This window comes from Pyrus communis, chromosome 4 (assembly GCF_041283825.1).
Source record: "Pyrus communis isolate YQ-2024b chromosome 4, ASM4128382v1, whole genome shotgun sequence".
Lineage (NCBI taxonomy): Eukaryota > Viridiplantae > Streptophyta > Magnoliopsida > Rosales > Rosaceae > Pyrus > Pyrus communis.
In genome coordinates this window covers 24421030-24445590 of record NC_142568.1, presented here as the reverse complement: position 1 = coordinate 24445590, position 24561 = coordinate 24421030, and the positions used below count along the sequence as shown (strand labels likewise).

General features: G+C 37.6%; 6 protein-coding genes across 12 annotated transcripts; 3 read left to right on the top strand and 3 right to left on the bottom strand.

Moving 5' to 3' along the window:
• Window positions 1-41: 41 nt before the first annotated feature.
• On the bottom strand, window positions 42-2567 carry LOC137722400 (thioredoxin F-type, chloroplastic). Its single transcript, XM_068461391.2, has 3 exons — window positions 2113-2567; window positions 436-535; window positions 42-338 (listed from the first exon to the last, which is right to left on the bottom strand). The coding sequence occupies exons 1-3, from the start codon at window positions 2436-2438 to the stop codon at window positions 204-206; spliced, it is 561 nt and encodes a 186-aa protein (XP_068317492.2). The 5' UTR covers window positions 2439-2567; the 3' UTR covers window positions 42-203.
• A 2028-nt stretch (window positions 2568-4595) lies between these two features.
• Window positions 4596-8410, top strand: LOC137722947 (aspartic proteinase 36-like). Of its 3 annotated transcripts, none has more exons than XM_088693170.1 (11): window positions 4596-5174; window positions 5773-5902; window positions 5988-6235; window positions 6416-6643; window positions 6753-6918; window positions 7029-7102; window positions 7225-7315; window positions 7408-7483; window positions 7588-7659; window positions 7751-7847; window positions 7958-8410. In XM_088693170.1, exons 1-11 carry the CDS (start codon window positions 4930-4932, stop codon window positions 7962-7964), a joined length of 1434 nt encoding a protein of 477 aa, XP_088549296.1. In that variant the 5' UTR covers window positions 4596-4929; the 3' UTR covers window positions 7965-8410. The 3 variants fall into 3 exon arrangements, with proteins under 3 accessions (XP_088549296.1, XP_068318181.2, XP_088549295.1); XM_068462080.2 differs by having other exon boundaries at window positions 4669-5174; window positions 7751-7957; window positions 8104-8410; XM_088693169.1 differs by having other exon boundaries at window positions 4804-5174; window positions 7751-7957; window positions 8111-8410.
• LOC137722946 (uncharacterized) lies at window positions 8362-10996 on the bottom strand. Of its 3 annotated transcripts, none has more exons than XM_068462078.2 (6): window positions 10670-10921; window positions 10333-10495; window positions 9416-9654; window positions 9208-9288; window positions 8752-9093; window positions 8362-8636 (listed from the first exon to the last, which is right to left on the bottom strand). In XM_068462078.2, exons 1-6 carry the CDS (start codon window positions 10772-10774, stop codon window positions 8535-8537), a joined length of 1032 nt encoding a protein of 343 aa, XP_068318179.2. In that variant the 5' UTR covers window positions 10775-10921; the 3' UTR covers window positions 8362-8534. The 3 variants fall into 3 exon arrangements, with proteins under 3 accessions (XP_068318179.2, XP_088549298.1, XP_068318180.2); XM_088693172.1 differs by having other exon boundaries at window positions 10333-10522; window positions 10670-10808; XM_068462079.2 differs by lacking the exon at window positions 10333-10495 and having other exon boundaries at window positions 10670-10996.
• A 367-nt stretch (window positions 10997-11363) lies between these two features.
• On the top strand, window positions 11364-13325 carry LOC137722925 (general transcription and DNA repair factor IIH subunit TFB5). Of its 3 annotated transcripts, none has more exons than XM_068462049.2 (5): window positions 11365-11550; window positions 11643-11730; window positions 11905-11945; window positions 12335-12397; window positions 12914-13325. In XM_068462049.2, exons 4-5 carry the CDS (start codon window positions 12360-12362, stop codon window positions 13089-13091), a joined length of 216 nt encoding a protein of 71 aa, XP_068318150.1. In that variant the 5' UTR covers window positions 11365-11550; window positions 11643-11730; window positions 11905-11945; window positions 12335-12359; the 3' UTR covers window positions 13092-13325. The 3 variants fall into 3 exon arrangements, with proteins under 3 accessions (XP_068318152.1, XP_068318150.1, XP_068318151.1); XM_068462050.2 differs by having other exon boundaries at window positions 11900-11945; XM_068462051.2 differs by lacking the exon at window positions 11905-11945 and having other exon boundaries at window positions 11364-11550.
• Window positions 13326-14179: 854 nt separating this feature from the next.
• LOC137722232 (serine carboxypeptidase-like 20) lies at window positions 14180-18412 on the top strand. Its single transcript, XM_068461190.2, has 13 exons — window positions 14180-14339; window positions 14464-14600; window positions 15824-15900; window positions 16021-16143; window positions 16404-16506; window positions 16634-16671; window positions 16776-16877; window positions 17011-17100; window positions 17192-17455; window positions 17544-17609; window positions 17707-17828; window positions 17905-18067; window positions 18166-18412. The coding sequence occupies exons 1-13, from the start codon at window positions 14197-14199 to the stop codon at window positions 18247-18249; spliced, it is 1512 nt and encodes a 503-aa protein (XP_068317291.2). The 5' UTR covers window positions 14180-14196; the 3' UTR covers window positions 18250-18412.
• Window positions 18413-19297: 885 nt separating this feature from the next.
• LOC137722511 (putative protein phosphatase 2C 33) lies at window positions 19298-23249 on the bottom strand. The gene is made up of 5 exons (XM_068461526.2): window positions 22191-23249; window positions 21219-21608; window positions 21011-21128; window positions 20267-20490; window positions 19298-20147 (listed from the first exon to the last, which is right to left on the bottom strand). The coding sequence occupies exons 1-5, from the start codon at window positions 22443-22445 to the stop codon at window positions 19638-19640; spliced, it is 1497 nt and encodes a 498-aa protein (XP_068317627.1). The 5' UTR covers window positions 22446-23249; the 3' UTR covers window positions 19298-19637.
• Window positions 23250-24561: the final 1312 nt, after the last annotated feature.

Below are 24561 nucleotides of genomic sequence, written 5' to 3'. Positions count from 1 at the left end.
ACTTAGGGGTAGGACTGTAATTTCAAAAACATCATAAGCTCTTTCTAAGAAGGCATACTGACCTGCTTACATTCCTTCACTCAAATTTCAACTGCAATTGCAAAGAAAGCGTCACATGGATACATACATACAAGTACAGTAGTCAGCTCCGGCGGACGTTTTTCTTTACGTTATTAACATCTCACGGAGAAAATTTAAAGGGTTTAGCTCGATCTAACAGCGTCTATAGCAACAACTAAATCGTCGAATTTGGCCCCCTTCACCTCTTTTACAACCTTGTTGTCCTTCAAAATCTTGAAAGTTGGCACCACCCTTATCCCAAGCTCCTTCGCCAATGGCTGCTAACAAGAAACAATCACCGTTTTAACATAAGACAGAGCACAGCAACGCACTTGAGTAAAAAGTATTCAAGCATGACAGATGGAACCAACCAACCTTATTTTCTTGGTTACAATCAAGCTTCAAAAATACGACATCAAGATACTTCTTGGACAATCCTTGAAATTTTGGAGCCATCACTTTGCAAGGTCCACACCTGCACAGAGATGGAGTAACTAATCTCAAGCTTTAAAAATGGCGAAGAAGCAAAAGCAGGACGAGAAAATAAAACTGAAGAGGCGATGAATCTACTGAAGGTTTACATATGCCTTGACCTTAATAACGATCGTTATAAGTAAATACAATTACGCGTATCAGGCATATATGCGAACGTTTCTTCTTTATTGTTATTCACTTGTTACATGTCCCCGCTCCTCTATGGAATACAGAACAAAGTTGAAACACAGTATATCACCATCTTCATCTTGACATAAGTAACACAGATAGAATGAGAAGCTGATGATCTAAAATACAGACCATGATCGATCCGAAGGTTCTGAACTACTACTCAAAGACCAAAGCTTTAGTTACTCCCACCTTTCTATCTTCCATGTCTGTACTGTATTTGTAAATGACGATTTTGGATCCCGTAAATGTAGAATAACTGAGATCCATTCAAGCGTAGGTGCATGTATATAGAATCAAAACAAGGAAAGGATCATGTTGGAGGTGGGAATTAACCAGGACTCTCGACATGATGCCGGTAAATGAGCAGAAAATCAACAAAGGGGTCACCCTAATCAACGAACAAGCTAGGCCAGACTCGGTGCAAGTATTGTCCCGGGTTACAGTAATTCAATTTCCAAAGGCTTACCTAATACTACAGCATGCAGAACCAATTCGAATCACCCGAACGGTGTGGGGAACTAGCATCTCAAAACTCAAAAAGTTTGTAACAACATATCTTATATAAGCAACTTAGAGCTGAAATCAACATTCTGAAATTCCACTAAAACAAAATCATAAACTTTCAAATTACACTTCACTATTCGTTTAAAACTGATCAGTTCACCAATTTTTTTTCCGAAATTAGCCGAAAACTTGCTTAAATTTTCTTGCTTTCTTAATTTCCGTTTCCTTTTCTTTCGAATTTATTCCTGGATTTTGTCGGGAACCAATCAGAAAGTGGAAGTATAAGCATAAACAGACATACCATTGGGTATACATGTCGAGGACGACGGTCTTGTCGCCGGCGGCCTTGACGATGTGCATGTATATGGAATCAAAACAAGGAAAGGATCATGTTGGAGGTGGGAATTAACCAGGACTCTCGACATGATGCCGGTAAATGAGCAGAAAATCAACAAAGGGGTCACCCTAATCAACGAACAAGCTAGGCCAGACTCGGTGCAAGTATTGTCCCGGGTTACAGTAATTCAATTTCCAAAGGCTTACCTAATACTACAGCATGCAGAACCAATTCGAATCACCCGAACGGTGTGGGGAACTAGCATCTCAAAACTCAAAAAGTTTGTAACAACATATCTTATATAAGCAACTTAGAGCTGAAATCAACATTCTGAAATTCCACTAAAACAAAATCATAAACTTTCAAATTACACTTCACTATTCGTTTAAAACTGATCAGTTCACCAATTTTTTTTCCGAAATTAGCCGAAAACTTGCTTAAATTTTCTTGCTTTCTTAATTTCCGTTTCCTTTTCTTTCGAATTTATTCCTGGATTTTGTCGGGAACCAATCAGAAAGTGGAAGTATAAGCATAAACAGACATACCATTGGGTATACATGTCGAGGACGACGGTCTTGTCGCCGGCGGCCTTGACGATGGGCCAGAAGGTGTCCTTGTCGACCTCCGTGACTTGGCCCACATTCACAGTGGGACCGACAGTGTCCAAGTTCGACCTTACCGTACACCCCCGGGAGCCCATCTTCCTCTTACTCAATCCAATTCCAACCGCAGCCGCATTCTTCCTCTGCGAAAGGAAGCAGCTCGAACTGGGAGCAGAGGAGGAGCAAATGATCGGGTACTTGGCGGAGCAGGGTAGCGACGTGGATGCGCCGATGGAGCGAGGAGAGAGTGCGGCTGACTGCAGAGCCATTTTCTGTGATGGAGAAGAGAGGAGAGCCCAGTGAATCAGTTGCAGCCAGAGATTATCAAACGACTATATTACAGAGGAGAGAGGTGATTTTGGAATGACTGATTTGTCCTCTGGTTCGTGGGATCTTATGACATATTCGCTTTCATTTTCGTCACCTCACCCAACGTGTTTTGTGGATGGAGGCCTGGCGATCGCGGTAGTGGAATGCCAGCATTGCCCTTGGACGCTTTGGGCTGTTTGTGGGAAGGTTGGGGTCGTTTTCGTCGCTTAGAATAGTTTGTTCAAGCAAAATGACGGAATGCCACTTTTGGTTTTCGGTTTGACGTGGGAAATATCGGGGTATTTTAGTCAATGCGAGAGTTCAAATTTTGTGGTTTGTTTATCGGATTGTAGTGATACGAATGAGTGGTGTGGATGGGGAGGTACTAAGCGAGAGCTTTTGGGAAGGTGAAAGTGATGGAGGAAATGGAAATGATGATGCCTTATATGGTTTTTACTTTTCGTCTATAGATTTTGAGCAGACTAAAATAGTCATGGGATATTTATTTTGTAACGAGTGTATAAGTCATTTGACCCATCATTTTTCAAGAAGTATATTTTACCTCATCGACATAAATGAGAAAGAAAAATAATTTACACGCACCATTTTTTACAATCTATAAACTTATTCTCACTTATGTCTTTTTTATTCTTCTTTCATTTATTTAGTCTAAAAACCAGAAATAAATATAGGTGTGTATGAGAATAAAATGATGTGCATAAATCACTTCTTATGAATAAAACTAGTTCTCAAAATTGAATCTCACGTTCCAAAACTTTAAACCCTATTAGGTTTGTACAAATGATATTAATAAGTGAGGATTTGATTGGTAACCTCGAGTGCAAAAAGAAACGTCTATAACCAAGTACAAACACCTTGTCATTTGGCAGTCCAATTTGATGAACATATATAGTTAGTTTGTGATTCCAAGTACTAGTAAGAAATTATATACCCGGCATGTCCCCCGTGTGTGATCCAAGCATAGCAATTAGCATAAGCTGATAAGCAGAGTGGTTCGGGTAGGAGTAGGGCACCGCGTACAGTGGACCATCTTCACAACTCTTTAGGATTTGGAGGATCAGAGAAGATGTATGCCAAAATCACTTCTTTTATATCTAATTCAGTTTGGATAATATATTTTGAGGTTACGCCTTGCTAAAAGTTCCATCATGTTTCGGTATATGACATGTATAAAACAATAGAGAGAGAGAGAGAGAGAGAGAGAGAGAGAGAGAGAGAGAGGGAGAGAGGTGAAAGGCTTGAAGCAAAAGATTTAAGGTTTCCCTCCAAATTCCGAAACCAAAACTGAAGAATATCCATCATGTAGCGGCACCACTTTTCTCTCCTTGTGAGAGACTTTCTCTTAGTTTGAGAGTTCTTCTCACTGTCTGTGTGATAGCTTCAAATATGCACATATCTGGTGGCACCGACCCTAGTTTCGGCTGGGTTTGGTTAGCCGTTCTCCCCTTTCTCTCGTTGTCTCCTTTTCCTTTCTTCGACTACGTTTTCCCCTTACTCTCTATTTCGATTTGCCCTTTTCTACTTGTCCCACCTACGTCCCTCTTCCTAACACCACCACCTTCTCCTCTATGTCTACCTTCATCGGCATTGCCTGTGGGTTCTCACGGGCTTCTTTCTTCTGGTAGCTGGATTTGTTGGATTTCTTCAATTAAGGTTGCGTACCTGGTGGTGCTTGGAGTTGGATGTTACAATCGGCGAGCTAGCATGAGGTTGGAGGAGTGGAATTGGACTGATCGTGCTGGAATGTTGCAGCAATGGCTGCAGTCAATTTCTCGAACTGTTTTTATTCTGTTCTGAGCTCAAACTGTTGCTTGAGCTGTGCTTTTGTTTGTTTTTCTTTAACCCATTTTTTTGCTTGTTCATATGCTAGTTTTTAGCCTTTGGTAAAATTTGTTTTTTTTGTTTGTAAAGTTTGTGTTTTTGGTTTGTAATAAATATTGCTTTCTGGAGCTTTGACCAAAAAAAAAAAAAAAACAGATAACAAATCAGAAAATCGACAACGAAACCAAAAGACCAAATGTGAAAATTAGTCAAAAAAAGTAAAACAATTACAAAGTTGACGTAATTTACTATTTTGGAAAGACGTGTCTTTTGCCATTGAAATCCCCCAACAATCTCTCTCTCTCTCTCTCTCTCTCTCTCTTTCGATTCTCCGTTTTTCTTTCTTGCATAAACTCCCTGTTTACACATCATATGCTTTCTCACCCTCTCTCTCCCCACCGGGCCACCCACCTTGTTGCCTGCTCGTTTCTCCACCCAACTCGGCCATGATTTTCCCATAAAACCCACATTTCTAATCCAACTTATCACCAATCATTCCAAAATCCGGGTTTTGTCTGCAAAAAAAGGTGGCTGTTGTTTGTCGGGTCCAATCGAAACATTTTCTTTTATTCAATCTTGGTTTGGTTAAGTGACCTTAAATTTTTCGAAATGGCGGCAACAGCAAGGATAAGAGTAGCGGTGTTGGGTGGTTTTCTGGTTTTTTTCGCTTTGGCGGTAAATGTCTCGGGTAACATGGTGTTTCCGGTGAACCATAAGTTTAAGGGTCCTGGGAAGCAGGTGTCTTTGGGTGCATGGAAAGAACATGATGCTCACCGTCACCGGAGGCTTCTCGCCGGCGCAGACTCCGCTATAGATTTGCAATTAGGTGGCAATGGCCATCCTTCTGAAGCCGGGTGCGTTATTGCTTTCCTTCATCCACAATTAATTGTCTCTTTTTCCAATTTTTTCCTTTGTTGTCTTAACATCAAATTTCATTAGTAATGTTAAATTGCTAATGTTGGTAAATTAAGGCAATCTCTCTACTTCTACTGTTATATAATCTACTTGCTTAACTTAATATGTATTCATATCTGCCGCTAGCACTACAGTTCGATACCTAATTCCCCGTTTATTAGTAAAATATCTTTGTATTAAAAGCTTAATATTTATAAGCAACTGCGCCCCTTCTATGTATTGGGAGCTTTAGTAAATTAATATCAATTGAAGAAAATTGTCTCTTCTTTCTCCTTTTGAAAAATTAAAAAATAAAAACCTGTTCTTGCGGTTTGTTAGTCTTGTTTTTATTGGTTCAAGGTAAAATTTTGAACTGGACGTCTTTTCACTGTTATATTTCGAACCCGTTTGGTCTTCTTTCATCCGTTCTATTGAATTGGAGTCTAGTGGCTTGTTTCATAGGTTGCATCATGTGTACTTATGTTGTCATAATTTTCAGTTGGGTGCAAATTTAATTTTTATGATACTTATAGATTGCATTTGCCTGACTGGATTTAGGCTCTACATCGCGAAAATCGGACTTGGCTCTCCTTCAAAGGACTTTCATGTGCAAGTTGATACAGGAAGTGACGTTTTATGGGTGAATTGTGCAGAGTGCAGCAACTGTCCTACTAAAAATAATCTTGGCGTACGTTTGCCTCCACCCTTGCCTTCTTTTTTTGCCCTACTTGATGATCTCCACAGCACTTATCGTTATTGTTATTGTGATACAGTTTAAGCTCACAATGTATGATGCAAAGAGCTCTTCAACTTCAAGCAAGGTTACATGTGATCAAGAGTTCTGCACTTCCTCATTCAACGGTAAACTTCCTGATTGCAAGGCAGATATGCTTTGCAATTATAGTATCTCGTACGGAGATGGAAGCACAACTTCTGGTTACTATGTCAAGGACAATATCCAACTTGATAAAGTCACTGGAAATCATCAAACAACCTCAACAAAAGGAACCATAGTATTCGGGTGAGTTTTGCGCCTTTGTCATACTAATACTAGCTTAATAAGAGATACAAAACGAGATTACATTCAGCGTCTTTTTTGTTGCTTCCCGTTGTCTGTTTGAATTGGCTGACTTTGAATTTGCATAATTCATTGTTGCTATGCTCTTGCTGTGTGTATTAAGCTGTGTGTGTTGTGGAATAGGTGCGGAGCTAAACAATCTGGGAATCTTGGTAAATCTCCTGGAGGAGTTGATGGGATACTTGGTTTTGGACAGGCAAATGCATCCGTAATTTCGCAGCTGTCTTCATCTGGAAAGGTGAAAAAACAATTCGCGCACTGCTTGGATAACGTGAAAGGTGGTGGAATTTGGGCCATTGGGGAAGTGGTGGAACCAAAAGTGAAAAACACAACTCCGCTGATACCAAATCTGTATGTCACACAATCTCAGAATGCTTCGTAATACTTAACTTCATTAAAAAATATGCTGTAATTCGCATATGAAATTTGTGATAATTTATTTTTGTTGAAATGATCTCAGGCCACATTATACTGTTACGGTGAAGTCCGTTGAAGTGGGTGGCGATGTTGTAGATCTTCCCACGGATTTATTTGGCCTTTTCGAAGACCGGAACGGGGTAGTAATTGACAGTGGAACAACCTTGGCTTATCTTTCACCGGAGTTTTATGAACCTTTTATGAAAAAGGTGGTCACTGAAGATTTTTTTACTCTCCATTTTGATTTTGTTGTCTAAGTAATTACATTGCTTTCCTTTTTGGTTGTAAAACCCGACATTGTAATTTTTTGGTAAATCAGATATATGCTCGACAGTCTGGATTGAAAAAGCATACTGTTGACGAGCAGTTTACATGTTTTGAGTATTCCAGAAAGTAAGCATTGTCATCTTAGCTATTACATTTGCAGATTAACTTAAGCAAAGCATGTGAATATACGAAGAGCAGCGAGGGTTGTTGAAACCAACCTCACTTTTCCTTGTGCGTTGTTCTTGCAGTGTTGATGATGGATTTCCAGTTGTGAAGTTTAATTTCAAGAATTCTGCTGTGTTGACTGCATATCCTCATGATTATCTGTTCCAGTTAAAGGCAAGTGTTTTGGATTCTCAAACAAAATTAATTACCTTGACCTTGTTCCGTGAGATCTTAACTAATTTACATTTGTCATGACATATACACAGGATGATGTCTGGTGTTCTGGTTGGCAAACCAACTCCATGAAATCTAAAGACGGAAAGTCCATGACTATTCTGGGAGGTAGAGCCTTGAATCACAAGTCAAAGACATATTTTTTAGTTGGTTTATTTTTCACGTGAATTGGATCCTATTCATCGAATATTTTCATTGTTCCAATTTTGCAGATTTAGTACTTTCGAATAAGCTAGTCCTGTATGATATCGAAAACCAAGCTATTGGGTGGACTGACTACAACTGTGAGTAGCATCCCATTCATTTTTTTTATCGTTACAGTGTTTAATCTTGTGTTTCATTATCTTATGTCTTTTTCGGTTTGTTTTGATTTAGGTACTTCAAGCATCAAATTGAAAGATGAGAAGTCGGGGCAGGTGTACTCGGTCGGTGCCCACAATCTTTCTTCAGCTTCGGGTCTGATGACTGGAAGGTTATTGGCATTCTTCTTGTTAGTGATTTCCATGCTGCAAATATTGGTTTAATTCAACCAGAAGTGTCACAGCAGCCCACTCATTCCTTGCCCTTGATCTGTCTTTCCAGGTGGTGATAATTTTTGTCCACCCTTTCTGGTTCGACCTCTTTATTTTTATCCATTTTTCTGGGATAAGCTTGTTTGCGATTTACATTTGAGCCTCATTGTCCTCGGAAATTGATTAACTCATAATGTTGGGTTGATATCTCTGAAGGATGCAGTGCATGCCTTTGATTAGAACATACGATTGGGATGAGCAGCAATCGGCATACTATCCGGGAATAGGATTCTATAGCATATAGTGTTGATACTAACAGATCAGGAAAGGAAATGAAATCCGCACACCTTTTGCAGAATCGGAGAGTTAGATGATTGGGATGAGGTACTGTAAAAATAAAAAATAAAAAAGAAGACTGGTATTATTGTATGCTACAATGCTTCTCACTCTTGCTGCGGATTGTTGGTTGCAACGTTGTTGTATCAAAACTCATATTTTTATTATAGTTAACGAGTCTCACATATTTCAAATGTATTGTATATATTCTGCCTGTATTGCAAGTGTAAAGAGGAAAGGGTATGGACGGTGACGCTACTGCGACTAAAACTTGTTTGCATGAGAGAATCTCTCCTGAGGGAGCCTTTACATTACAAGGTTGTCCTCAAAAGCTGTACAACAAAATAAACCAGTGCCAGAAACAGTCCAATTTGGTATACATCTCTCTGGAAACCGTCATCCCTTTGAAAGAACTGAATCAAATTAACATGCAAACGATGCGTCAATCGATTGAAGATAGAAAAAAAGGAAGGATCTTTAGCGTATGAACGAATAAAGTATTTGTGTTTCGTTTGTTTAATCACTTACCTTAGTTGGATCGCCTGAAGGGTCTGGATAAATTTCTGTATTCTGTTTTTCTCTGGGGAACTTACTGGAAATGGTTTTAGCAAGATCAGCCAAGTCCTTTCCACCCTCGATTGTTGCATAAAGACGGCGTGATGTCCAGAAATATGCTTTCGCAATGGCCGAGGAAGCTGATAAATCCCAAAACTCTTCATGTTCAATGACTTGTCCACTTATCTGGTTTAGAGTGAACTGGGAATTCATTCTTACGATCAAGTCTCCTCCTATAATGTTCTTCGCCTTCCCTTTGATCGTCCACTTGATACTTAGGACACTCGTTGATAACATGCTCATTTCTTGCACACTCTGTTCGTATGTAACAATAACAACGAAAGAAGTTTTGATCTTGCATTTCTGTTGCTTGCTATACAAGGAATTACAAAAATAAATAAAAAATAAAGATGAATTCAGAAGACTCACGACAGAGGGCTTTTCTAGTGCACTGGTTATCCATAGCGGTCTCTTGTACTTATCACGGCCGCTAAAACTTCGAACTGGATCCTACAATATCATAATTAACCAATCTTAACTGGTCAGCTTGAGAGCATATAAAGCATTAGATCTACTAACCGAGTATATATAAGCACATATACCACAACACATTACATGTTAAGTATTAGTTATATACCTTGTATTTAACAGAAACAGCGAAGGTTCCAAGGGCGCGATTGCCTTCTCGTAGCTCAAGGATATCGCGTACAAGTTGTCGAGCTGTAGACTCCACCAAGGGGCTACTAATGCACTCAAACTCATTGCATAGCTCCCCAAAGTTCAATCCATCAACAATTCTATCAGCCACTGTTCTTTCATCCGTCGCTGACAATTCTGATTCACTAGTACTACTACTGCTAGTCGGATCATTTGTCACTGCATGCACCCCGCCACATGATCAGGTACAAGCTAATTTACTCAAACTTTTATTACGCTAGTTAAACTATGTTTCACAGGATATGTTACTAAGGAAAAAGTATAATTCGTTGAATGAGTTGATGAATTCAATCAATTGAACTTTACATGTAATGTGAACTATGACAGTCTACCTCTACCTCTAATCAGAAATTTGGAGTAAAAGAAAAGTTCCCATTCCTGCTGATTAATTAGATGTTAATCTTGTTTCTAGCTAGATGTTTGTTTCACTTTTATATGCAAATGGAAGCAAATTCCAACAAAGTACCAAATATTAACGTCGTAGAAGAAAGCAAAGAAACAATCTAAAAAGAAAAGCACAAGAGATTAATGCGGTTCGACGTAAAGCCTAGGATGTTTACCTCTCACTAAATAAACGGAGATTACAAAAGAGTGTTTAACTCTCACATCCCAAATCCCACAAATTTCAAACCCTAAAACAACTCACAAACTGACTCTTACAAATACGCCTCACAACAAAAGTAAACCAACTCTAAGGCCCTATCTAGAGTATAGCACTTAAACAGTGCAAATACTAACAGGAAGTCAATCCAAGACTTAATAGTCAAGGAAATCAAATTCATATCTTAATCAAATAGGTAAATTATCAAAATTTCTCCACCAAGCAAAGAATCCAACCAAGAAGTGCGAAACCCAGCCCATACATAACACAAACATGAATAAGGAAATGCGTGACGATTTCTCTGCCCTTCTCCAATTGATCGTCTGCCATCTCAGATCGACCGCCCTGAAGCCATGATTCTTCAAACGCTGCTTCTTCTTTGCTTCTGCCGATAGATCCCTACTTCCAGAATTCTATTTCATCACTCTAATTTTGAGCCGTAAATCACTAGACTGTTTTTATGTATTCTGTATATCTTGAAACCAAATGTACTAAGTGGTGGCATATATTATATAGAACATGAGATGTAGAATAGAGAGGGAATTGCAAATGAAAGGGTAATTAAGTAGGTACCTCGCAGTATGAAAGGATGGTGGTAATGGGAGGAGGAGGAAGAGGAGGCAGTAAAATGAGGCTTGGTATTGGAGGTGGAGGTGAAAATTGTTGATTTAGCTGCATTAGTAGTTTTGCGGTGGAGGTTGCTGGTGGTGGCGGCAGCGGCGGCGGAGTTAGAGGCAATGAGGGCAGTGATGGAAACGGAGGCACTCATCTCTGGGTTCTCTGCTCCTTGCCAGTACTAGTACTAGTCCTTCCCCCCATATCCATATTGGTTGCTGCTGCTAGAGAGGTAGAGAGTGTGTGTAAGCACATGCAAGCATTGAGAGAGGGATGAGGATAGAATTAGAGCCTCTCTTTTTAATTGTTTTGGATAGAATTTTTGGGGTCTTCTTCTTTGTGTTTGGTTGAATAAGGATCCTCTCCGGATTCATTCATTGTACATTGCGTGGTAAAAAATTATTTTAAATTATTTATTTAAAATTGAACACAAATAATACCTGACAAAAACTAATTGTTACAATAAAATAATACGATTAAAAGATCTTCTGAATCCTCACAATTTACCTATTTGATTAAGATCCGGAGAAGATCCTCGTATTCGTGTTTGGTTGTAGCACTGCATAGTCACTCAGATCTTGCCACGTCAGCTAGCTTTGACTCTATTATTGACTTAACGGTGATTCATGTTCCTTACAAATGGAGTTTGTCAACTAGGTTGAAAGGGGTATTAATTTTGCAAGCGTTTCAAAGGCTCTTTGGTCCTTTCATCCCAAGCCCAGCCACAGACCCAGCCGCGCGAACTTCGCACCGTGCGCCTCTGTTAGCACGTCTGAGACTGTGGAGCTGCTATCGTGCGCACATCGAATCTAAACACCCCCATCTCAGACTGTGAAACTGTAGGAAAATTTCCATTTGCATTCCATTTCCTGTTTAATTTTTACACAATCTGGGATATTATCTCATTCTTTGATTTGGGATTTTGATGCAGGTTTGGATTGAATTAATCAGGGGCCTCCACTTACAAGAAGGCAATTAGGAATTGAATTGAAATAATCAGAGGCCTCCGTTTGACGCAGGTTAGTTTTCTAATAAATTGAATTGTGTTGCTTTGGAATTGAATTTGGTGAATTTTGACTTGGATTGTGAATTGAATTGAATTTGGTGAATTTGGTTAGTGAATTCAATTGGAATGTTGAATTGATTTGGATATGAATTGTGTTGTGATATATTATTGTGCATTGTTAGTACAGACGGAGACGGACAAAATCTCCGACCACCTCTGCAACAAAAGGTATGCCAATCTTCACCTTCAAAATTCGAGCTTGTTTCCTCCTGAATGCTTGCCGATCTTGTTTATCAATCCATTTTTTAGCTTCGATGTGTTTGGGGACTTTGGGGTTCTGCAAAAGATCTTTGAATCTGTTTTTCCTTTTTGTGGAATTGGGTTTGCTACTTTGGCTCATAAACTGATGTGGTTTAATTGCATATTTATGCCTTTTCGGTATGATGTGTTTACAAACAAATTTATATTTCAGATTTGGTATTCTATCGTAAAATAATAATTCAGGCAATGTATTGTGGATTTAATCTTTTAATTATGTACTTATGGTAATTATACCATGTTAAGAGTTAGTATAATCCAAGTATTTTCTCATATCTTGGCTTTTGTTTGTGTTGCAGTTAAGAATCTTGAGGTTTCTGATGTATGATGGTGAACGCTGTTAAAGGACTGTTCATCTCTTGGTAAGATACTTGTACCAATTTTGTATTGCGCTTTTATTAACTTTGCAGAATTTAGCATGGTTAACAGGTTGTGGTTCCTCCTCCCCTTTATATATTTAGAAATCTACTTCAATGCATAGAATGACAAGTTTAAAATCTGTCTTGCTTAAAAATTGTCTTGTCATTGGGTTGGCAGTTCTCTTTCTCTTTTGGGTCTTAGGTTTGACTTGTTTTCTATTGGTAGCTACAACGGAGTGTCCGGTCATCACTGATTCACAATAGTGTTTTTGATTTGAAAGTGAGCACTTGGATCTAAAGCTCCTGACTTGTGTACATTCTATGATGATACAAAGCGCAATCCTCAAATAGTTTTTGATTTATCCTGTGAAGTGATTTCTGTGGAGTTTGTATCTTTAGGCTTTTATTACCTGTTAATCCTGCTGTTTGGTTCATCCTTAAAGAATAGTTTTAGTTGCGTCTTGACCATGTCCTGCTCTCTTCCCTGTTTCTGAAAGCATTTGTGCTTCTCCTGTGCAGTGACATACCTATGGCGCAATTCATCATCAATTACGACAATTCACTGCCAGCTTCGCAGAGGTTCATAATACATGTCTTGGATAGCACTCACCTTTTTGTGCAGCCCCATGCTGCCGAGATGATAAGAAGCGCCATTGCAGAATTTAGAGACCAGAATTCGTATGAGAAGCCTACTTGAATAATTTGGAGACCAAATGTTTGAATCATGTCATGGCTTACAAGCTTTACTCCAGCACTTTGTCGACCGAAGCTCTTAGTTAATAGGAATCCCAGCTCCCTCTAAGAGAAATTATATTACCTCGGAAGACATGGAAGTTTGAGTGATACCATGCACCGTATTAAATGTAGTGAACCGTGTTTCGATTGCGATAATAAAATTTTGGTCGATCCTCTGTTTGCTGATCTTTAGCAATTGCTAGCTGTTGTTCAGCCACATGTAGCATCTAAAAGGGCAGAAATTCTCTTTAGCGCATTTTTTTTTCAAAAGTGAACGGTTGAGATTTGACTAAATGAGATTTAGTTAAATCTCAACCGCACCTTTTTGTCATTTCAGCTCCTACAATGGGTGGAAGTAAGCACAATGTGGGTGCCTTTACTTAGCAGTTGCTTGTTCTGGTTCAGCCATAGTGTATGGGCCATACAACATCTAAAATGGTTGGGGATCCTAAAGCTTGAAGCACCAAGGACCTATTGCCTAGCTGTTCATTGTTGCAACTCGTTGCAATAGGATGACTTTCCTAATTCTTGAATTGAAAAGTGGGCAAACGTTGAATTTAAACTAAAAGGAAGGAAAATAAAACTTGGGTGTTGTGGAACCATGATTTTTCAGGATCGAAGTAAGACGGATCTGAATACGAATACCTCACAAAAGTCCGACTATGTTCATCTCTAGTAATGCAATTAATTATTAGCATTTTTAAATGTTAAAGGTACCCATATTTAAATATTTAGAAAAAGGAGGAAATCTGATGAGATTTCACACAATGAAAATTAAAGTAAAAAAAAAAAAATTTAAAGTCCATATTCTTTATTAATAGTATTGCTCCTTTGTAGTCCGATAATCTGATGAGATTTTCTTGGACAAAGATTGTTTTGATTTATTTCCTAGTATTACTCCTTTGTAATTTTATAAATACGTGAATGGATAAGAATAAAGTAATTAAAGTTGGATTTAGAGAATCCTGAATTTTCCCTTCACCCTTTATTTTCAACTATAAGTTTATTACTACGAAACTGCAGGTCCTTGTGAAATTCTTGATTAGTTACAAGGAGGCATTGCAGCCATGGCCAAATTCTCAGTACTCTCACTCTGCTGCATGTTTTTTGTGAGTTTGGTCGTCAACATAATTGAGGCTGCCCCTCGAAGCTCTCTTGTCACTCATCTTCCTGGTTTTAATGCTACCTTTCCATCCAAGCACTACTCTGGGTAATTCAGTTATTTAATTCCACAAATATATATATATATATATATAAAATACGTATATATCTGAATATGTTAGAAGAACTACTGCTTTTATAATTTGATGGGAATTTGTTGAATTACTTTGTAGATATATAACCACAGATGGAAAGAATCTTTTCTACTACTTCGTAGTTTCAGAAAAGAGCCCAGAAAGTGATCCGGTTGTTCTGTGGCTCAATGGTGGACCTGGCTGCTCTAGCTTCGACGGATTTGTCTATGAACATGGTAAAACTAATACCTACCCTACATGTTCAAGTTCTGTCACCTGGAATCTGTGAAATGTGACAAAATCTTATTATTTCTTGGCAAAAAATTGATGTGACATCATTAACTTTGAATATAAGATCAGATTTTCAGGTTAATTTACTTAATTAATATTAAAATCTTAGAGTGAAACCTATATTAATAACTTGAATACTTTGATTGACAAACAAAATAATAATTTTTTGTATTAATGAAGAAATTTAATAATAAAAATTATTAAATCATTCTTAAAATCATGTAGATACTAATACCAAATAGGAATTTTTAATTTTTTTACTCAAATTTGAATATTGTGTGAAATCTGATCAGATTTTTTTTTTCAAATTAAAATGCTTTATTTTTATTTTAAATATTGATGTTTTTAAATTAAAAATGGTACATTTTAATTTAAATTATGTGTACATTATAAATAAAAAAATGTGAATAGAATTTACATTGAGAAAATAGGCACACTTTACATAAGAAATTGGTACATTTTACTTTTATATATATATATATATATATATATATATATATATATAACAAAGTGGTACATTTTTATGAAAAAGGAGTGCACTATAAACAAATCATGGGTACAAAAAAAATTTTAAAAATATGGGTACAAATGAAAGTTTAAAAACATGGGACCAAAAAATATATATTTGGGTATAAACTAAAACTAAAAAGAAAATTGGTACGTATTAAAAAAATGGTTGCAAATTAAATAATAGGTAAATTAAAAATAGAAATATATAATACAAACTTTAGTCATAAATATGATATATCAAATGTAACGTTTCTATCACGAAATGGATCTATTTGGAAATAGTTAAATCATTTTTAATTTAAAATTTGAATATGCTTATGTGTAAATTTTTTTTTTTGTTTTGTTTTGAACAAACAAACAATATTATTTACACTAAGGGGAGAGGGGTGAACTTAGCCTCACAATGAGCTAGCAATAGTGTGGTTCAAATTCGCCTTCAGGGAGAATCGAACCTAAGACCTCTTACTTACAAGTGAAGAAGAATACCACTAGACCGTAGTACTAAGTATAAATATTTTTTATTATTGAAATAATGACCTAGATAAAAGTTAAAGAGCATTGATAAAAAAATATTAAAAATGAGTTAGGTTTTAATCAATGAAATAGAAAAATGAAGAATGCAAACCTAATTTCTGCTTAATATTATGTGTATATGTAGGACCATTCAATTTTGCAGAAGGAAAACCAAAGGGAGCATTGCCTGTTTTGCATCTTAATCCATATAGCTGGTCCAAGGCAAGTCAAATTAAACATTATTCATGTGGAAAGCTTACCATTTGTTTCCCCTTACTATTTTATCATCAATTTCTTTTTCTTGGCCATAAATTAGTAACCAATTAATTGAATAATTATCAGGTCTCCAATATAATTTATTTGGATTCTCCTGCTGGTGTTGGGTTCTCTTACTCTCAAAATCAAACCAAATATATAACTGGGGACATCCAAACTGCTTATGATACCCATGCCTTTCTCCTCAAGGTAACTAATTTATTTTCCTATATGATACCCATTATTTTCTCCTCAAGGTAACTAATTTATTTTCCTAATTAATTAATCTACTTCTAATGACTGATCATTTTACATATCATATGCTTATTGATTATAAAGGAGATTAATGTCTAAGTAATTGATTTATAAAAAACAATGTTGTGTATTTTTGCTGCTGTATCTTTTCTTTTTCGTTTCATTTTCTTCTTCTATTTTTTGCTAAGAACTCTATGTTGTTTATGTAACCATAGTGGTTTCAGCAATTCCCAGAGTTTCAACCAAACCCATTGTACATTTCGGGAGAGTCTTATGCTGGAGTCTATGTGCCAACTCTTGCTTCTCAAATTGCAAAAGGTATCTAATTAGTTAATTGGTGTCTACATAATTACAACATTACACTAATTGCATATGTATATATGTATCTTTTGGATTTAACTTCTAGTCTGTAACAATGTGCTGCATTTTCTATATATATGTATAGGTATTAAAAATGGAACAAAACCAACTTTAAATCTGAAGGTGCGTATTCTATCAAGCTGACCTGCGAAATTAAGTTATATAAACTGATTTATTTCACCACATTATTAATTGTAGTAAAACTTAAGTGTAATGTGTGTAATCAGGGTTACCTGGTGGGGAATGGAGTCGCAGACCGAAAATTCGATGCCAATGCTTTAGTCCCATTTGCTCATGGGATGGGTCTCATTTCAGAACAAATCTTTCAGGTAGCTAGCTGGCTAGAGTACTGATCACGTAATTTACTCACACACATTATGTTTCGTTTTCGGCTTTCCTTGCTGAATTTCCACTGCCAAAAGTACGTGTGAGGCAAATATCTGAGATGCCTGTATGTTGCAGGAAATTATGGCTACTTGTGGTACTGACCTCCTTAATATTCCTCCTTCCAATCGTAGTCTATGCAACGAAAAGTTTCAACCATTTAACAAGGTGCAATTTGTAGCTCTTTTATTCAACTTAACTAGATTCAAACTTGTCACATTATTAATTATAATCTAAACACAACTATTTGATTAATTAGGCTCTTGACGGACTAAACATCTACGACACCCTTGAGCCTTGCTACCATGGCCCTGGAACAGATAATAACAAGAATTCCAAAGCAAATAATACAAGCAGCTTACCGTTAAGCTTTCAACAATTGGGGACGACGACAGAGAAGCCTCTGGGAGTGAGGAAAAGGATGTTTGGCCGAGCCTGGCCTTTTCTAGCAAACGTAGAAGACGGCATTGTCCCATCGTGGCCTCAGCTCGCAAAGACGCTGAATTCCCGTGTTCCTTGTGTTGTAAGTTACTCTTAAACTTAATTTAATTAGTTTAGGTTAATCTTTTTTAATAATTAATTTGGATATTAATTAATAAATTTTTCTGCAGAATGATGAAGTCGCAACGCTATGGCTGAACACTGCAGAAGTTAGGGAAGCAATTCATGCAAAACCAGTAAGCTTTGCTTGATTTTTCTTTTTCTTTTTTTCTGCATAAGTTAATGATCTAAGTAAAAGAAAAAAAGAACGAATGAATGAATGATGTGTAGCAGGAAAGTGTGGCTGGTCCATGGGAGTTATGCACAGATAGAATAACTTATTCACGCGATGCTGGAAGTATGATCCCTTACCACAAAAACCTTACAACCCAAGGTTATAGAGCACTTATTTTCAGGTAATTAATAATTTATTAACAAATTAATCAAATTCTAACTGTAAAAGTGAATTAAAAAACACAATTAAATATGCAGTGGAGACCATGATATGTGTGTTCCGTACACTGGGAGCGAGGCATGGACTGCATCACTTGGATATAAGATTGTGGATGAATGGAGACCTTGGCTCTCCTCTGACGACCAAGTTGCTGGCTACTTACAAGGATATGCAAACAACCTCACCTTTCTCACCGTCAAGGTCTGCATGCACTCTCTCTAGTATACTATGAATTAGTATTGCAGTATATACATGTTTCTTTTCTCATAAATTAAAGAAAAATCTATAAATATATGCAGGGAGCTGGACACACTGTCCCGGAATACAAGCCACGGGAGGCACTCGACTTCTTTCAACGCTTTTTGGACGGAAAACCCATTTGATTGACAATAATGCGACGAAATCGACCAAGCTCAAGCAACTGCCGTTCCTTTTTTATTTTCACTTTTCACCTTTGATTTCTCTATGCATCCATTCATTGAAAGACCAGTCCATTAGTCCATTGAGTTTCAACTTTAGTCTTACAATATCAAAGAAATTACTAAAGGCGAGTCTTGGCGCAACAAAAAGAGCAACCTTTTTCGAGTGTTGGAAACAACCTCTTAATTTGCAACATAAGAGTAAGATTGCTTACAATAGACATTCCCCTATCCGACTCTCGCAAAGCGGGGTGCCTTATTGGCTTCGGGTCTCCTTTTTAACAAAATAAGAAATCATTGATTATCAAGTGATTACCAACCAAGAATTTCAATATTTTTCTCTTCTTTTTAAAAAATTATGAGTGAGACAGGCATAATTAAAACCATGACCACATCTAACCTTGTTATCAGATCAAATTAAGTTCCTTAGCATTAAACCAATGAAAACAACCCTCCCCAACAATAATATATGCACCGACGTCGTCATCGTTTCATAAACAAACTCAAATCAACCCTCACAAAATAAATAGTAAATTTCTGGAAATTGCAGAAGAGTTGTATTGAATTTCTGGAATGAATGAAACTAGTCAGGTTCTGATTGGGACAAATAAAGATATGGTGGAAGGAAGCTTCGGTTCCTAAAGTCAAAAGTAAAGGGAAGGAATGACTGACAGGGCAGGCCACCAAGACTCCAAGTTAACCAACCTGGCTTGGATTGGATGATGGCAACTACCACAAGGGAGTAGCTGAGATTTTTGGCCATCAGATGTTTGACAACCCCACGGTTTAAGATATCTCCACCAATCAATTGCCAAATTAAATGCAAATTCAAAACTCAGCCAACTAACTAACTAACTAACAACAACAACACACAACTTATAATTTGCAGAAAAGCTAATTAATTGGCTTATAAAAGATCTTGCTTGCAATTGGAGCAACATTACAACTGCAAAGTGTGTACATCTGAACATGACAGGCACTGCTGAAAATAGAAACAAAAGACAATTCGAGCTGAAAACTAAGACGAGCCTTCATTCATTCATCATCACAAAATTATTATCCACACGTCGAAATACATGAATTTTTTGTAAGCAGAAAAACAAAATCCCAAAAATAGTCGGCGAGTTGGATTTTTACAAAAAAAATCCAATTTTCCCAGACATTGCTAATATAGTCGGGAGCACCCCCCACACGATCTCTCCGGTCAAAATTTTAACTTTCATTGACCCTACCAATCACTTATGTGTTGTCGAATAACATAGACAAGAAGGCAAAAGAAGATGAAGAAGAGAAAATATAATAAATACTACAAAACAAAATTATGATAGGATTCGAGAAGCAAGCAAGGGAATTCAAACCTTCTTCCACACCTTCTTGTCTTCTTTTGTGGGCGTAAACCTAGGCAGATTCAATAATGTGTTCACTCGAGAAACTCCTTCCAGAGCTGACCACTCTACACCTGGTTCCGAATTCATATCCTCTGCAGCATTCTCCTTACTTCCTCCTTTTTCTTCTTCGTCTTCTTCGTCTTCTTCCTCGTCTGCAAGGATCTCTTCAGCAGTTCGGACAGTCCCCGAGTGCACCAAAGAAGCTGTCTCCGAGAGATCTTCTTCAGCATTTACCTCACCCGCTGCAGTAGGCTGCTCCTTCTCCTTCGACCCGTTATTAGCAGCAGTTGATACTGTGTTTGAGTCTAGGTCAAGGAAGAGACAAACTACAGCACAGTCATCTACTTTGGAAGTTGGGTACTTCTGTCTCCACGCTCGAACTGCTGTCTCTACCAGTGCTCGAGCTGCAGAAGAACGTGCTGGGGCTGTTGCTACAATGTCTACCACTTCTTTGTTAGAGAGGACATCCCAAATCTGCCAAGAAAGTTTTAATCTTAAATTCCAAGAGCACGAGTAATACAAGGGGGAAAAGGAAAGGAAAGGAAATGTTATATATATCTTTTGTAAATAGCTTAAATTAGCTGGCTACGTACCCCATCTGTAGCCAGGACTATAAATTCATCCCTCTCTGTGAGACGCCGATAGGATACATCTGGTACAGAGATCAGGCCGAAATCCTTGAGGCAGAAATCTCCAAAAGCGCGTGCCATGGCAAGTCCAGGAGAGTCAGTGTTTGGCAGCCAGACCCGAGCAACCTCAGGTTCATCCTGAAGAGCAAAAACACGCCCTCTACACTTACGAATTCTCTCTGCTTCCGCTGTTAGTGAGGAAGATTAGGGAAAAAGCAGGTAAGAAGAAACAACTTAATCACAAGAAGCTAGTAAGCAGATCACAGTTGACCATAGTATGCCTTCCCCGCATACTATTGCATGTAGATGAAAGCCATTATCCAATGTATCAGGAAAATTCACTCTCTATAATTAATGAGAAGTTATTTCTATTATTTCTGGCCCCAAGTTTCACAATACAGATTCAGAAACTACCGAGGCATGACAAAAACAACGTGAATATAGTCATAATTCTAATATAAATCCTACGCCAAAATAAACAGGGTCAAGTCTATGAAAAATATATTTCATATCTGAACATCTTAACAACAGAACAAAGTGTTTTGGGAACTTCAAACACACCCCCAACTTGAAGTTTTTTCATGTATCAAGCATCATTGGAAATGTGACCAGATCAGGTCTTGCCAAAATCATAAACCAAATTTCAAAAACTAGTAAACTGAAAACTGTTAAGAGAGAGGAGGAGCCAGGTGGAAGAAAGAGTGATACCTGGAAGATTTGGTTTGAGATCCACAGTCAACTGAATTGCACTTAGAGTGTCATCTATTCTTCTCGTGCACAGAACGGCTCGGGAGTCCCCAACATTTCCAATGATTAAATCCCGACCCTAAGAAACACACCAATACATGCATGATCAAGATGAACACATCACCAAAAAGAAAACAATAACTCAGAACAAGTTGGCATATGAAAGCACCTGTTTAATCAAAGTTACTGCTGTTGTCCCACTACAAAAGCAATCGATACTTGGTGTTGTTCGCAGCTCCCTGTCCATAACTTTAAAAGCCTTCAGAAAGGACTCTCTCAGTGTCTGAAAGAACTCAGGGTTTTTTTCTGTTTCGTCAACATCCACGGAGGACCTGAAATCTTCATCAACAGATAAAAAAGCAGTATCATCTGAATTCAAGCTTCCTGCAGTGTTGGGGCTGATCTCCTTGAGAACTTCATCATTGACTACGTTCACTTCCCAGTTTACACTCAATTTCAGAGGAAGAGAGTCCCTCACTCTTTTAGCAACCATATGACCAAATGGACCGTGCCCATCGAAAACACCACAGAAAACTGTGTCCGTTCTCGAACCGAAATTCTGAAATCCATATTTTAAAAATTTAGACAATAATAACACTGTTCACCGCTGGATATGTTACCTCTTAAGATACATATATCACAGCAAAATCTCAAATCGTAACATGCAGAGAACAAGGATCAAACATGAATAGAAAATATAACAGTTTAAAAACACGGATAAAAAAAAAAAGGATCAAACTTCTGAAGTGAAGGTTAATATATGCCAAATGAACACATTGACAATGATGGTGACCCAATTGCTCTGCAAACAGGGACTTGCGATAGCTAAGGAAAACGATCAAACAAGGAATTCAACTGCCACCACAGAACTAAGGCTTGCTAGTTTGGATAATAATATCTTTCGGAAAAATAGGTTGGACAAACTGCAGCCAACTAATACAAACGGATAAAAGGAATGCAATTTTTCTTTAAGAACAATCACAGGAAGCACAAAAGCTGAAGATTGACATCAGAAATAAAATGTTGCACAGGTAAATTTTACATCCAGATATAAAATGATCAATCAGTTAATATATTAATTAAGCTGCACAAAAATATATAGAAAATGAAAACAACCGAGTGAAGTAAAAGAGCTAATTACCTCCCACACAATCATGGCATCTTGATTGGTTCCTTTCTTGCCCTGCTGTGTAAACAAAGATGCAACTTCACTGGACCCATTGAGGAACATTCTCTCGGGAATTCTGTGCAGCCGTTCTTCCCGGCGGTAATCAAAGGAAGAATTTCTCGAGCCCATTCTCTTCTTCGAGCTCTTCCGCCGCCGGACTCCCCAGGAGGGAGACGACGGCGAATCGGGCAGAGGGCTCCTGCTTTCTGCAGACAAGCAGGAACCCATTCTCAGGGCCCTGATAATGTTTAGTAGGCACTCCAGAACAGCTGATGAGCAATACAACCCCCCACTCTTTTTTATTGACGGATCCGTCGTCGCAAACGCCCTTCAATTTCCCGGCCTTTGATTCACCATCCAAATCAAATCACTAAATTCACTCACTTTTGATCAGATTGCCAAATTTTGCCAGCAATCACTTGAATTTTTTTTTTTACTTATTCAGGAAATGGACACACTACGTAAGAAGATCAGGAAAGCAGATCTACGTAAGAAGATGTTCGGAATACCCACTTTTTCACCATGAATCATTGTCCCCAAATCCGACGAGAAAGCTCACCAATTGCACAACCCCACTGGGTTCCCCTTCCTTTCTCTGATCAAACTTGAATTCTACGAAACCAAAAGAAGAAAATGCCCAAAATTACAGCAGAGCAACAGAGAGAGAAGGGGAGAGCAGGCAGCTCAGCTCATGGCCCTGCATAAAGCAAGCATCTTTATGAATGTTATCAGAAGGGAGGAAATGGGTACAGAGCCAATTTTAGAGAGAGAAGGACATGAAGGAGAGATAGAAGGACATGAAGGAAAGAGAGAAGGAGTGAGGAGAGAGAGAGGCTATCAATGTGAGAAATAATCGCAACGACCAACAGCAACTGAAATATATGAGATTGCAAAAATACCCGCTCTTACAGTATGACCTGACTTTCTAGAGAGAGAAACCGAGGGAAGGAAAGACTCAGACCCTCTAGAGAGAGAAGCATTTAGTGTGAGAGTCGTTCGGGTCACATGATTGTCGGGGTTCATTGCACGTATAATACTTAGTTGCTTTGCTCCCCTTAAATAACATAATGCTCGTTTTACTCGTATTCGTTGAATCATTTATATTTATGATACCCATTTACTCAATATTATTAGAGATAAGAACAAAGATTAAGATAAGAAATGATAGTTTTGGTAAAATGAGAGAGTTTATTGTATAAATATAAAATAAACTTATGGACATTAGGGTCCCACCCATGCAGCTAATAAAGTAATTAATCAACTGAAATCAGACAGTTGAATGTTTGAAGATGATTTGTTTGGTAAAATTGTTATTTTTATAAAATGGATCAAATAATGCAGAAGGACTTAATTAACTAATTTACCGCTATATGGCGTCTCTTATCTAATAATATATTGTTAAGTATAAGTTTTTTTTTTCCCACATAATTATCTCTTATTCAATAACATGTAAGTTGCTCTCCAACTACGGCCTAAAACAATTTATTTTTACTTACATTTCATATACAACGTTGTAGGTTTTGAGATGTCTCGTAAATAAAATATACAGACAAACATACATTTAGCATCAAGATTCAGACATCTTATTTATATTAGAAAACTGGATTTGTGTAGTTGATTGATCCAACTCAACTCATTGGAAGGAGTTTTCGGGCGTAATCCACGAGTTTTTGGTTCAAAATCTCTCTTAATATAATGTGGGTTATTACGTTTTACCTACAATCTTGAGGGCTTTGTGTGTACAGATCATAAATAAGGATCAATCAAGAAACTCTGATCGTAGGACAATAATATGGTTTGCCCTCCCATCTTACACACACACACACACATATGTATATTCATGCAAGATAAGTGATGTCGAAATCATGATATATACAAACAGTATTGATCCCAACTATATACACGCGCGCGCGCACACATATATAACACAGTAGTATTAAGTAGATACAAAAGAATTTTGAGAGAGAATACAAAAATGGATTAGATTTGAGAGTTTCACTGTGTGGAGGCATATATCAGACATATATAATAGAACACAGAAAACAGAAATATAAAAGAGCATGCAGTGCATGCATATTCTGTATAAAAGGAACAGCTGTGAAACACATCATTTTGTCCCTTAGAAATGCGAGGATCCTCGTCATTTCTACGTGTGACTGTCACTTTTCAGCAATCGGCTAGCTAGCTGCCGATAATTCTATTGTTGTATCATGCATGCATGGCACAGTACCATGTAGTCATTTTACTTATCAAATATACATATGCATACAAACTTTTACAAGTGCCCAACCAAATTCGTAGATTCTGTCGATCGAGCGGTCTCTTTGTTTTCAAATTAAATTCC

What these genes read in the sequence shown, in the direction of transcription:
- LOC137722400 (XM_068461391.2), bottom strand. Translation starts at nt 2,438, where the DNA reads ATGGCTCTGCAGTCAGCCGCACTCTCTCCTCGCTCCATCGGCGCATCC. An exon ending in CTCGACATGTATACCCAATG is followed by an intron (nt 536 to 2,112) that starts GTATGTCTGTTT and finishes ATCTCTGTGCAG; the next exon opens with GTGTGGACCTTGCAAAGTGA. An exon ending in ATTGTAACCAAGAAAATAAG is followed by an intron (nt 339 to 435) that starts GTTGGTTGGTTC and finishes TCTTGTTAGCAG; the next exon opens with CCATTGGCGAAGGAGCTTGG.
- LOC137722947 (XM_068462080.2), top strand. Translation starts at nt 4,930, where the DNA reads ATGGCGGCAACAGCAAGGATAAGAGTAGCGGTGTTGGGTGGTTTTCTG. An exon ending in CTACTAAAAATAATCTTGGC is followed by an intron (nt 5,903 to 5,987) that starts GTACGTTTGCCT and finishes ATTGTGATACAG; the next exon opens with TTTAAGCTCACAATGTATGA. An exon ending in TGTTTTGAGTATTCCAGAAA is followed by an intron (nt 7,103 to 7,224) that starts GTAAGCATTGTC and finishes TTGTTCTTGCAG; the next exon opens with TGTTGATGATGGATTTCCAG.
- LOC137722946 (XM_068462078.2), bottom strand. Translation starts at nt 10,774, where the DNA reads ATGCAGCTAAATCAACAATTTTCACCTCCACCTCCAATACCAAGCCTC. An exon ending in CTGTTTCTGTTAAATACAAG is followed by an intron (nt 9,289 to 9,415) that starts GTATATAACTAA and finishes ATGATATTGTAG; the next exon opens with GATCCAGTTCGAAGTTTTAG. An exon ending in CACTAGAAAAGCCCTCTGTC is followed by an intron (nt 9,094 to 9,207) that starts GTGAGTCTTCTG and finishes ACATACGAACAG; the next exon opens with AGTGTGCAAGAAATGAGCAT.
- LOC137722925 (XM_068462051.2), top strand. Translation starts at nt 12,360, where the DNA reads ATGATGGTGAACGCTGTTAAAGGACTGTTCATCTCTTG. An exon ending in AAAGGACTGTTCATCTCTTG is followed by an intron (nt 12,398 to 12,913) that starts GTAAGATACTTG and finishes TCTCCTGTGCAG; the next exon opens with TGACATACCTATGGCGCAAT.
- LOC137722232 (XM_068461190.2), top strand. Translation starts at nt 14,197, where the DNA reads ATGGCCAAATTCTCAGTACTCTCACTCTGCTGCATGTTTTTTGTGAGT. An exon ending in CGGATTTGTCTATGAACATG is followed by an intron (nt 14,601 to 15,823) that starts GTAAAACTAATA and finishes GTGTATATGTAG; the next exon opens with GACCATTCAATTTTGCAGAA. An exon ending in TATAGAGCACTTATTTTCAG is followed by an intron (nt 17,829 to 17,904) that starts GTAATTAATAAT and finishes TTAAATATGCAG; the next exon opens with TGGAGACCATGATATGTGTG.
- LOC137722511 (XM_068461526.2), bottom strand. Translation starts at nt 22,445, where the DNA reads ATGGGTTCCTGCTTGTCTGCAGAAAGCAGGAGCCCTCTGCCCGATTCG. An exon ending in TCTCAAACCAAATCTTCCAG is followed by an intron (nt 20,491 to 21,010) that starts GTATCACTCTTT and finishes CCTCACTAACAG; the next exon opens with CGGAAGCAGAGAGAATTCGT. An exon ending in TAGTCCTGGCTACAGATGGG is followed by an intron (nt 20,148 to 20,266) that starts GTACGTAGCCAG and finishes CTTTCTTGGCAG; the next exon opens with ATTTGGGATGTCCTCTCTAA.